The following is a 12,511-nucleotide window of genomic DNA, read 5'->3' on the forward strand; positions in this document are numbered from 1 at the left end:
CACTGTGTGCACTGACTATATATGTAATAGAAACTCTAAGTTATTAACAAAAAACTAAATTAAAAAATAAAAAAAAATTCCAGTCAGCCACCTGGAAATTGAAACACACTATCCTAAAATAATCCTTAGATCAAACAAGCAATCAAATTTGCAGCCACCAAATATTTAGAAAACAATAATGAAAACACACCATTCTCAACCTATGGGATGGAGCCAAAGAAAACAGAGAATTTGTAACATTAACATGGTTTTAGAATTGGAGAAAGAAAAATAAATGGATCAATAATGGATCTTCAAGAGGTAGGAATAAGTAAGGGAAGTAGAAGAAAGGAATCAAAGCCAAAATGCTGGGGAAAAAATGAGAAAATAAGGAATAGATCATTCTTCCCTGGTGGTGAGAGAAAGGATGGAGATAGAATGGGGCAAACCCTCACCAGTCTAAGAGAAGACACAAAAAGGATACATTATAATAGATAATATATGTATTTACAACACTGAGATTATTAAGTGCAACTATATGCTAAAAACATTTTACTTTTTTAAAGATTTTATTTATGAGAGAGAGAGAGCACGAGAGCGGGAGAGGGGCAGAGGGAGAGAGAGGGACAAGCAGACTCCCCACTAGTACGGAGCCAACAAAGGGAGGCAAGCGGGGGGGTGAGAGGGAGCTCGATCCCAGGACCCGGAAATCATGACCAGAGCTGAAGTCGGACACTTAACCAACTGAGCGACCCAGGCACCCCACGAAAACATTTTAAATGTAAGGCAGACCACATGATGAATTTCCAGAAAAAGGAAAATTACCAAGATGTACTCAAGAAACAGAACCCTGAACAGAGCAAGAACACATGAGGAGGTAGAAAAACGAAAAAAGTCACTTTCCAGAAGAGTCAGGTATATCTGGGTATAAATAAAACAGCGTTAACTTCAATAAATAGATAATTCTCACAATATATAACCTATTCTAAATCAAATGAAACATGAGATAGTTTTCCAGTTTATTCTGCAAAGCTATCAAAACCTATTAATGAAAACTAGACTTATCTCTTACGCATAAACATAAATACAAAGTCCTAAATACAGGGTTAGTCAATGGAACACAGCATTTTAAATGAGTGACTCAATATTAGATTCTACTAACATAGTTGGTGTCTATTATCAATAGCTCAAAGGAGAAAATCTATATAAACCTAACGGTAGACCCTGAAAAGTCATTTAAAAAAAATTTAACGTCTGATCCTAATAAATGGGCTTCACGCATATTCTTAACATAATATTCTATTTCTAATCTGTACTTTAAATTGGGCGCCTGGGTGGCTCAGTTGGTTAGGCCACTGCCTTCGGCTCAGGTCATGATCCTGGAGTCCCGGGATCGAGTCCCGCATCGGACTCCCTGCTCGGCGGGGAGTCTGCTTCTCCCTCTGACCCTCCCCCTTCTCATGCTCTCTCTCAAATAAATAAATAAAATCTTTAAAAAAAAAAAAAAAAAAAATTTAACGTCTGATCCTAATAAATGGGCTTCACGCATATTCTTAACATAATATTCTATTTCTAATCTGTACTTTAAATTATACATAGGAGTGAAATACTAAAAATTAGATATTCATAAAATCGGAAGAATGATCATTGTTATCATATTCAATCAACTGAAAATTATTAAAAATCGTAATAAAAGTTAATATGGCCAGTTTTTAAAAAACCCACATGACATCTTTCCTATTTATGCCGTGACTAGTTTAAAATATTACAGTACTTATAATGATAAGAAGAGGCCATTTCTAAAGGCAACAAAAATATTTTTTGGAAACTTTTTAAAAATACCAACATACCAGAACTATGGTAAAGAAAATTTTGGAACTTTTAGTGAGGAACATGCAAAAAAACCAAATTTTATGCTCTCAACGTAAAGACTCATAAGTAAATTTAAACACTTAATGTTTCCAGTTAAGAGCCTAACAGGATACCATGGGGAAAGTGATCAAAATGATTCTGATAGTCACAGGGAAAAATAAACAGGCAAGAATACAAAACTTTGAAAAAGGGACACTTAAGTTCCGTCCTACAACAATATTATTGTCTGCAATGTACTACACATTGTTCTAAGAATTGAAAATACAGTGATAAAAAGACTAAAGTGACAGATGCATAGTTTATAAAGATATAATCCAAGCGAACTTGTAACAGAAGAAATCAGGGCGGAATGTAACTGAAAGCCCAGAAATAGACCCAAATAAGACATAGATATTTACAAACTAGGACTAGGATGTACTGCTCACCAGTGCTGTTTGCATCATTAGTTAGCCACTCAGAGCATAAAGTTGGACCCTTACCTCACAACATCTAATAAACTAAATTCTAAAACGGTTTAGTATTAAAGTGTAAGAGTAGAAAGCCGGAGAAGTAAAACAAAACTTGTGTGAAAATTAAAATCATCTTGGAGAAAGCTTTTCTAAGGAGAAACCACAGGAATAGAGTGTAATTGACTACATATATATATATATATTTATATATATATATATGTTAAATTTTCCTACATCAAAACACACCATACAGTATTTTTAAAGTTACAGTTTACAGAAGGCTATCTTCTTTATACAAAGAGCTCTTCAAAACGACAGAGATAAACACCTAATAAGTAAACATATGAATAGTTAATGCAACAAAAGATACCCGGCTAACATGAAATAATAATGAATTTCATTAGCAATCAAAGAAATACAAATTAAGATGATCTATCACCTGTCCAAATGGCAGATTTAGAAGTTTTAACAGAGCTAAATGAAAAGTAATAGGAATGAATGTAAAACTTGCAGACCTTTCCTGGGCAATTCGGATTCAGCAGAGGTTTAGAAGTACACTCTTCCACCAGCAATGCCAAGGAAAGCACGTGTATTTGTACATTTATGTGGATTTTCAGCACATTGTTATTTATAACAGAAAAGTTAGAAATAGTTTGTGTCCAGCAATAAGGAAATTTTAAGTTACGATTCTTCTATAAAGGAATAATTGACAACCATTAAGAAGAGGGTAGGATGTAATTATTGACAGAGAAGGATGTTTACAATGTATTAAATGAAAAAAATAAACCACAAACTTATGGGCAATATAAACCCATTAAGAGGAAGATTAGATACGCATTTATATACATCCATCAAAGGCTAAATATTAATGGTTATGACTGGATGTGCTCCTACACTGTCGAATGTGTACCAGGCTAAAAAGGGAAAAATAAAGTGTTTTGGGTTTTAAGCTTTGTCCATAAAACGTGGCACAATGGGTAACAAGTAGTCCTCTTTGTCAGAAAAGATTATTCCTGGAAGTCTGTTCTGGATATAAGCAAGAATAAAACAAGGCTAAAATTGGCCTGGAATTCTTACGGCAGTTTATTTACAGACTATCATATACAGCCTTTTTTTTTTTTTTTTTTAAACAAATGGCTTAAACACATCAGATTTCACAGTTACAAGACTTTACTAAAAGTTCTTGCAAAAAAGTACAACACCCTTACAACAGATTAACTTGAAAAAAAAATGAAGGGGTGATTCATTTACAGGGCCTCATTTTGAATGCAATCAGAACTAAAACTTTTTTTTAATAGGACATTTGACATGGTAAAAGGAGTAAGACCCACAAAATTTGTTAGTCTACATAATTCAAAGGACAAGTTCTTTCCATTATGGTCAAAATTCTGTTTTCTCCATCTTCAGCTGGATCCCTTGATAGCTTGTTAATTTGTTCTTAATAGCTTTTATTTTTAATTAAACTAAAAGCACTTTAAGAAATCATCTGGAGAGGCTTTGGTAAATGAGAAGCCGTTGCTCCCTCATAACACCACTGGAAATCATAAAACCTTGAAAGAATTTAAAAGCAATGTTTGCAGAGGCCTGCTGATGATTTTCCTCCTACAAACAAAACAAATTTAAATGAAAGATTCTGTCTTACTACCTAATTGTTAGATATTTAAATAACTACGGTCTTAAAACAAAAAAGAGGAACCTCCTTTTTAAAAACTATTCATCCTTCTATAGGCTTCTCATTTTTCTAGAGTTTTTAGTCTGTTTCTCTATTTTTTGAGTTTTTAAAGTTGACTTTTTAAAGCCATTTGTGTTAAACTAGTTGTTCAGTATTCTAATTATTTGAAACATTGGTAACTATTTTAAGTCCATTTTCTTGTTAAAAAGTTAAGTGTTTCCTGCAGAATTTAGATAAGGCTTAGAGGAACAACCCAGGCAACCTATCTCAAAATCTTTTTCTTAGCTATAAAGTGAGGGGACAAACCAGATGATACTAGATTATTAGAACATTCTGTTCGGGGGCACCTGGGTGGCTCAGTTAGTTAAGCGACTGCCTTCAGCTCAGGTCATGATCCTGGAGTCCCAGTATAGAGTCCCGCATCGGGCTCCCTGCTCAGCGGGGAGTCTGCTTCTCTCTCTGACCCTCCCCCCCACCGTCATGCTCTCTCTCTAATAAATAAAATCTTAAAAAAAAAAAAAAAAAAGGACCTATGGTGAAAAGTTGTGTAAAATTGGATGGAGCTCCCAGCAAACACAGCAAAACTTTAACTCACAAGTTCCTGTGAGAGTAGTTTGGAAGCATTTGACCCATTTTACCTTCCACCTTTCTTACGAAATCCTGATATTTCCTTCAGATTGGCCTATTACAAACTGGCCAGATGCAACTTAAAATTTGTTTTCATGATAGAGTTTCCAGTCGTTCTCTTTCTTTCTGGAAATAAAATCGGCCTTAAAATTTCACACTCACATTTTCATCTCTTGCATTCACGTAAGCATAATTTAGATACAGCTGAGTAGCAAAGACCACTGCCCTTCGCGGTTACGGACGTATCCAGGTGCTAGAACGTACTGACGCGTCCCAAGTACTTGGCGCTCGGCAGGCACCAAATGTATATTCACTGACAGAACGAAGCCCTGAATCACAGCTAGAGCATTATCTTAATTCACATTCCCCAAGCCATTTTCATCAATAAACCCCTTAAAATGAGTCTCTTAAAATTTCGTGGGTGACTACAACTCCCCAACAAAGAATGGACTGAAGACTTGAGTCGCATGCAGAAAAACCTGCTGGGTCAGGAAACACAAAAGGGAACTTTCACGAGAGACAATGAAATGTCTTCTTTTGGTAGGTCAGGCTTCTGAGCCTTCAACTTTCATCTTCATAGTTGCCATCTGACTTACCTGTTTCTTTCCCCGAAACTTAAGTGATATTTTATGTTCCTTAGATTTCACTCAAGAATACTCAGGGATTATGGCATTTATAACCTACGGAATTAGTGATTTCCAACCCTGCTCTTTTTATGAAACCAAATTTACTCAAGTATTAAATGGTATGGAAGGGATGCATTAAAAGGTTTTTACTACCGTATTTCATCGATTCTTTCGTAGACTAACATCTCTGAATTTGGGAAGTATCTTACGATTCATGCAACTTAGCATTGTGTTGTCGTTTAATTGGCAACATTTTTTTCTAAGTGGTGCGTAAAATATCGGTATGTCTCACAATTAACGATGTCTTGGGGCAGTATTAGAAGCTGTAGTTCAAATTTCCAATTTCAAGCAACAGTTTCCCTGTCCTCCCAGCCACTCGCCCAACATAAATATATAACTGAAATGTTGGAAAAACTATCCAAACACAGTTCACTTTTATATAAAATATTTAATTTTTAAAACACAGGCTATTCATGTCACATAAATATCTTCAATTTTAGGTTAGCTGCTATGGTCAGCAGAATTATCGAGTGTGACTATTAAGAATAACTTAGATACTGTCACTTACAGGAAAGTCTAAAGCGCTAAGACTCACCATATTAAAATTTCAGATACTTGAATACTGTAGCTATTTTGCTAAATTTCAAAATATTTCTTCACTTCCTGCAATGTAGTTTTATTATACGTTGTTAGTACTCAATATTCAAATAAAAGCAAAATAATTTTTCTTCCATTCATTTCTTTCTCCCCAACAACAAAAAAATTCCATCAAAAAAATAAAATGATCAACTGACATCAACTCATTTTATAGCAGTAAAATGGTCAAATATCCACTTTAAAATATCCTTACTGTCACCAAACTATAATGTTTCCCATATACTGTTTTGAAATGAAGGTTCACAAGTCAGATAGAGGGCATGGGGGTTAAAAGACTGACTTTAGAACTGGAACCATTTCCATTCTAAAACAGTTCTTCCAATTTACAATTCCAATCAAAAAGTAAGTTACCCAGAGAACAGTTAAAACAAAATGGTTAATTGGCACAACTCTCATTTCCAGAGTTTCTTTTCCCATTTAGTGATAATGGAAACACTGGTTCTTCACCTTTGGTTCCTTTCGAGAACTATTATAATTCTGTGTGCGCGTGAGCATGCACAAAAAGTTAGTGAGACTTGACACCATTACAGCTTACATAAGGGTTAGTCCGTCATTCTTTGTTGCTTTTAATAAAAGAAAAAAAAATGTTAAAATGAACTAAAGTTGCTCTAAGTCTGGCAGAAGTCATAAAAACCCTCACAGAAGATGAGAGGAGGGAAGATAAGAGGTTTTCTCTCACTACTTTGTCTTTTTTGCTTCAATAAGTTCAATCTAGGCAATGTTTCTAGTTAACAAACTGAACAGTTAATTTTTTCTTAAAATGGCAATTGCATAACTTAAGATATGATGTTTGCCACCCCTCTCCCCGCCCCCCATGAACTTTCATAGAATCTGGCAAATTCTGTTTCTCAAGCTTTGCCTCTACACAACTGCCCTCCAATGATCCATGGCAAAAGGAAACGGGGACAGCAGGGCAGCCCGAAAAGAAATGGTACTCGGAAATTCTCATTTAGCTATTACTTTCAACCACTGAAATGACACAACTTTGTAGAACTTCTTGGAAGTAACAAGGTCCTGACTGGAGTTCTAGTCCCTTTCTTTGCTCTCACTCTCCTATCAAGACGAGGTGATAGTGGAAGGTCACACAGCCCAAAGGCAGGCAGGAAAGAAGAAAGTGGGATAGGCAGAGGGAATGGATCTAGCGGGAACTGACAGGCAGCCCCGAAACACTGGAGAGCTCCCTGACTCTTCAATACAGTGTATTGATTCCCTTTAGAAGACAAATGGGTGTAAAGGTTAACTGCTTTTTCAGACCTTAAGCTTACCTGTTAAGGCACTTACTTACCCTCCCCACCCCAGATTTTTCATATAAAACCCACTATTTCATTTGAATGCATTTTGCTCGGCTATGATAATCTGCAAAATAAAACAAAAATAACGTTGACCATTTTTTTTTTTTATAAAACTGTTGCATCAAGAGAAAGGTTGTGTTTTATTTTCTTAAGTGAGCACAAAGTACACCTTTCACAATAACACTGAAAGCAGGTGCAAAGACTGACAGTGACCTTTGACTAAAGGTAGCTTTGTAAAAAGAAAAATACCAAATAAATCAGTGCCCTTTCTGATTGTTGTAAAACTGGAGGGGGGAGGGAGGCGTTGGTTGGTTGTTACATAAAAGTTGGTCCAAACTTACAAAAAAAGCACAAATGTGCATAGTTCAGAAGATCTGCAAGAGGGCCATAAAAGACTCTTATGTCCCTAAGATTAGCATCCACTTAAAACTGCAAGAATACAAAATAAAACTGTTAACTAGAATTTGTGAAGATGTACAATCAATAGATCTAGTTTTTAGAACAGCATGAATTTAAGCAAAGGTTTTTTTTTTCTTTTTTTTTTTAACTATTGTATGCAAGACCCTTTTCCACATAAAAATAAAGCTGTTGTTGAATTAATATTATTCAAGTCTCTTGGATTGCTGCCTTAAATTGCAGCTAGAAAAGTCTTTCCAGATAAAAATGATGTGCCTGAGGAAAAACAGATACTCAGTATGGTAACCCTCTGCCTCGACCTCTGCCAGCTGATGTGCTAATGTGTCCCCTGTATCCTTGTGAATATCCAGGTCCCTGGGCAGGAGAAGTCCAGGTCTGCCCGTGCATGAGGCCGGGGCCGCCCGGGTTTTCCTGTAAGTTACCACCATAGTTATAGTTGTGCATCTTTGCTGGCAAAGGATGAGTACTCTCTGGCCCTGTGGTAGGGTCACTGCTGTTCGCCAGGACTGCAATGGGGCCATGGCTATATTCAAATCTATGGTCCTTGTCCCCACTAAACAACATGGGACCGGTATTGAGGTAAATGTCTCCATATCCAGCTACTGAACTGGGAAATGACTCGGAAAAGGCAGAAGGCTGAGGTGGACCACCAGAATGAGATGAAGTAGTACTGTAGTTATCCAAAGACTGAATATCTGAGTTTCCAATGAAGCTACGTCGTTCCAATGGTGGAGCGGAGCTACCTCCTAGACCATCATTGCTAACGTAAGGAGCGGAAGAGAAAGAAGAGGATCCAAAATTGTCCTTGTAGTCTGACGTGGGTACATAAGTGTCTCCTGCCTGGTAATCAATACCGCCTTCTCTTTTGGGGTCATCCTGGGGCTGATGCTGAGCAAGCAGCTGTAATAGGGCCGCTTTCACTCCGGCGTGAGGGTCAGTTAACGAAGAGCTAGTGGTGGGGACATGCTGGTTTTCTGTCCGATAATCCAGATCTTCTTCAGTGACTGGTGGTGGTTCCGGTGGTTCCGGAGGTCGCTGATCAGGAGGCAGAATACGAGGCCGGTCCGGTTCTGGTGTGAGCTCCAACATCCTCATATCTTGATGCTGAATGAGGTCATCTTGCCCTAAGTGAAACAAAACAAAAAAAGAGAGTTAAAAGTTATCATGGAAAACGAGATGTTCAAAACAGTCAATGTTTCCAATGGGTGGTTGTAAAGAACATGAGAAGTTCCATCTCTGGGAAGAAAATAAAAGAAAGAAAAGGAAGGAAGGAAGGAAGGAAGGAGGGAAAGAAGGAAAGGAGGAAAGGAAGGGAAGGGAAGGGAAAGGAAGGAAAGAGGGATGTAAGTACTAATATTGCCTGCTACCATTTAAGTCTATGGTGACCGAAAAATTTAATTGCATTGGACTTTTCAAAGGTACCTCACATCTACCTATTCATGGCTCGAGGAACAAAGCTCCCGTACACATAAAGCCTCTGCCTTGGCCAATACCATCTTGTTGTTGTAGCTGGAGTAAAAGATGATTTCTTAACCACAGGTTTACATGACAAAACTCTATGGCCTTCACAATGAGCCGTATCACACATGGATAATTTGTTACGGAATCTGCTCCTAGGAGTAAACGGACTAAGAAAACCACCTATAACCGGTGCCCTGGGAATTTTCAGAACCTCTCCACTAGCAACGCCCCTGGACAAGATGCGTGACCGCTGCCCCTCCACATCAAGAGCGTGAGCACCAGCGCGTTAGAGGGTCCGCGACCTGCACACTCACCCGACGCCGGCGTGCTAGGTTCCGGGGGTGGCCTGAGTTGCAACGGCGCCTCGTGTCCTGATCCGTTTTCCCTCTCTTCTAGTAGCACATCTTTCTGCTTTGACTGCTGGGCCTTTATTAACTGAGTCAGCAGAACCGCGAACGCGCTCTGCACGGCCGCCTGCGCAGCGTCAGTCTCCACTTTAGGCTGGAGGCTCTGAGAACAAGGCTGAATTCCTCCCAATGGTTTCGAAGACTCCTGTTGTGGTGTGGATGGATCTGTCTGTTTTTCACCTGTTGCCAAAATTCCAGCAGGAAGGTTTATTTTATTTAGCTGCTGCTGAGTCTCAGAGTTTACCTTAATGTTCAACACTTGGACAAAATCAGCCATATTAACACTTGTTTTAGACTGTAGTAGGTTTAGTAGAATTGCCAATTCACTGTGGTTTAACTGCTGTCCAGGGCCTGTTTTTACTAAAGACAAAATTTGTATTGATTAGAATTGCCATAATTCACAGCACACCCCGCCCCCCAAAATGGCCCTGTGTGACCACATTCAAATGTACATTTGTGGGACAGTGTTTAAGAAACACTGTGAAAAAGGCGTCTCTCGGTCTAGTTCTAATTTCATGGACGTTTAAGATGGAACTGCCCAGAAGTTACAACAACAACAAAAACTGCGGCCCGTTCTGAAGAAGTTCTCTTCAGGGGTAAATACTTCAAAAGGAAACTCGGGACTACGGCTGGCAGCCCATCCCCGAGACAGAAGCCGGAACTACGGGAACGAAGGAGGACGAGGACAGCTACCGAGTCAGCACTCAGCATTTCATACCCCTTACTCCTCACAACAACCTTAAAGCCATGCTCTGTTATTAGTTCCCCCGCCCCCCTTTCTTTTTTACTGAAGAAACTGACATCCAGAGACACTCACTCACTTGCCCAGGGTCACACACACACACACACACACACTCTGGAAGTGGCGGAGTTGGGATCAGGACCTACGTGCTCTGATTCCAGACTCGGAGCTCTACTCACTGCACTGCCCATCTAAAATAATGCTTCTTATCTAAGGACTTCACCTTATTTTCGCAGTAAATTCAAACTGGGATGTTGCAGACTCTTTCATAAAATGCATTTTATTCCAATTACCATTTTTTAAGTTAACTCACTTTGGGAAGTTAGAACTCCTACAGGAGCATGCTTATAATGTGCACACGAGAGGGTATTAACTCGTCACCAGCGACACAGATGCGGTTGTTTTTTTTTTTTCAATTTTCAGTTTAGACTTGTGACGGTTTACACAGGTTCTTGTGCAAGCTTCTCTGAGTCACGTGTAACAGCAAGGCTCGAGGGCAGATACTACTATATAAGTTCAGGGATACTACACCAATAAACAATTTCTCTAAGCATAAAAGGTGAATAGAAGAGAAACTCCAAGAAGATGAAACACTGATGATTAATGCTATCCTTTTATTTTCTCTCTTTATATAACTTGAGCTACTTTTTATTACTTCTTAGTTATTTTTAGGTTACCTCGAAACAAACTTTTGCAAGTTCTTCTTGTGACCCGCGGGCATTCATAAATAAGGAGCCAAGCTTGTTTGCTGCACGCTAAGAGCCCGTTGCCCTCATTTTCCAGTTCAGGTCTCTGTCAGCAGAGGTATTCTGTGACTACGCTGTCTCCTCTACAGAAAGGGCATTTTTTTATTTTAAGACAGCTGATGATGACGAAAATGGGGCAGAGAGGATTCACTCCCATTTCACAAAACCAGAATTCTCACTTCTTAACAGTGACAGTTAAAAAAAGGGGGGGGGGGGACAAAAAATAAAATGAAACGCTGACCAACAAATAACAATTGGTCTTGGTTTGTAAAGTAATATGCATCAGCGCTCTAATGTAGTCTGGCCAAGGTCAAGTATAAGCCTGCAGATTACACAGGAAAGTATTAAAGGTAATCTACTCTATATTTACACTCAACCACCAAAAGTTGAATCTGATCCGCAGATCTGTTCTAATCAGCCTACCGATCTTTAAAACTAAATGACAGATTGAGTTTAATAACATTTCCGGCAACACTGAAAAGGTTTCATTCTCACGAGGACGCCGACTCTTCGAATAGAGTCAGAGGAAGAACTCCGTTTCCCCCACATACCCTTCTTTATCCTACTTCAAGTCCTATCTGGCACAAAAGAAGAGTCCAATCTTTGAGGTTCTAGAATATAATGGGATGGATATTAAGAGTGATCTGAGGACATTATAAACAGTGTCAAAGAGCTTCTGTTACGAGTCCCGGCCGCCTTCCTTGTACCTGTCTAACTCCTGCACTAGGTGAGGAAGGAAGCAGAGAGCGCTGACCGCTCACTAAGCACACGGTGCCAGGCGCGGCGAGGCGTTTGCAACGGCACAGGCAATTCACGGGGAAATGTCAAGTCCGGTGGATAAACCTGAACGTTTTAGCCGCAGATGCTTTAACACTAGAACAGATCATCACCGTGAGGCCCAGAACAAGGGAAGAAGAGCAACCCGCGCACGAAGCGCTACTGACCAGGAGCTAGGCTCGAGTTGCCCTGAGGTTTCAGCTGGGAGGCCGGCGGAACGACCTGCGGTGTGCTGGTCCTGCTGTCGTCCAGGCCGAGAGACAAGTCCTTTCTGGGGGCTTTCACTGTGGACACATCATCGGTCATGCCCATCTGCTTCTGCCTCCTTCGCTTTTTACTCCATAGCTCATGACAATCTTGCCATAAAGGAAGGCTGGAAAACAAAGTATCCAATTGTGTGCAATGTTACTTCTTAACAACACCCCGAAACTGCTAACAGTTACTACAGAGCACCAGAGCTGCCCCCCCTCCCGCCCCCACCCGTCGTTCCTGAAGACTGCAGACACATGCTGGTGACTCCTCAATAAAAGTCATCTTTGATGCCCCCCCTCCGTCAGGGCTTCACCTTTACAGCCGGACTATTTTTCTGTGACTTCTGAAGAATCAGTAAATAATCATTTAGTAAAACTATGAACGAAGAACACAAGTTCATAAAAGTATGTTACTATCATCCTTGGTGCAACCTCTTAAAGCCAGTTCTCCTCACAGTACACCATACATTGAATAGGACATGGGGGGAAAGGCCAGAAATATGCCACTTGCAGAAAATGGAAACGGGATTAAAAAG

General features: G+C 39.4%; 1 protein-coding gene across 4 annotated transcripts in view; it reads right to left on the bottom strand.

The window, feature by feature from the left end:
- Positions 1 to 7,295: 7,295 nt before the first annotated feature.
- CDK13 (cyclin dependent kinase 13) overlaps positions 7,296 to 12,511 on the bottom strand; it is a 119,897-nt gene continuing 114,681 nt past the window's right edge. For 2 of the 4 annotated variants that reach the window (XM_036069647.2, XM_036069646.2), the window contains 3 exons: positions 11,892 to 12,097; positions 9,367 to 9,639; positions 7,296 to 8,715 (listed from right to left, as the gene is read on the bottom strand). In XM_036069647.2, the coding sequence (XP_035925540.1) occupies positions 7,865 to 8,715; positions 9,367 to 9,639; positions 11,892 to 12,097 (1,330 nt within the window). In that variant the 3' untranslated portion in view covers positions 7,296 to 7,864. Of the gene's footprint in view, positions 8,716 to 9,366; positions 9,820 to 11,891; positions 12,098 to 12,511 lie in introns of all 4 variants that reach the window. The other 2 variants (XM_036069645.2, XM_036069642.2) reach the window with 1 other exon arrangement.

Source organism: Halichoerus grypus, chromosome 12, assembly GCF_964656455.1.
Source record: "Halichoerus grypus chromosome 12, mHalGry1.hap1.1, whole genome shotgun sequence".
NCBI classification, from domain to species: Eukaryota; Metazoa; Chordata; class Mammalia; order Carnivora; family Phocidae; genus Halichoerus; species Halichoerus grypus.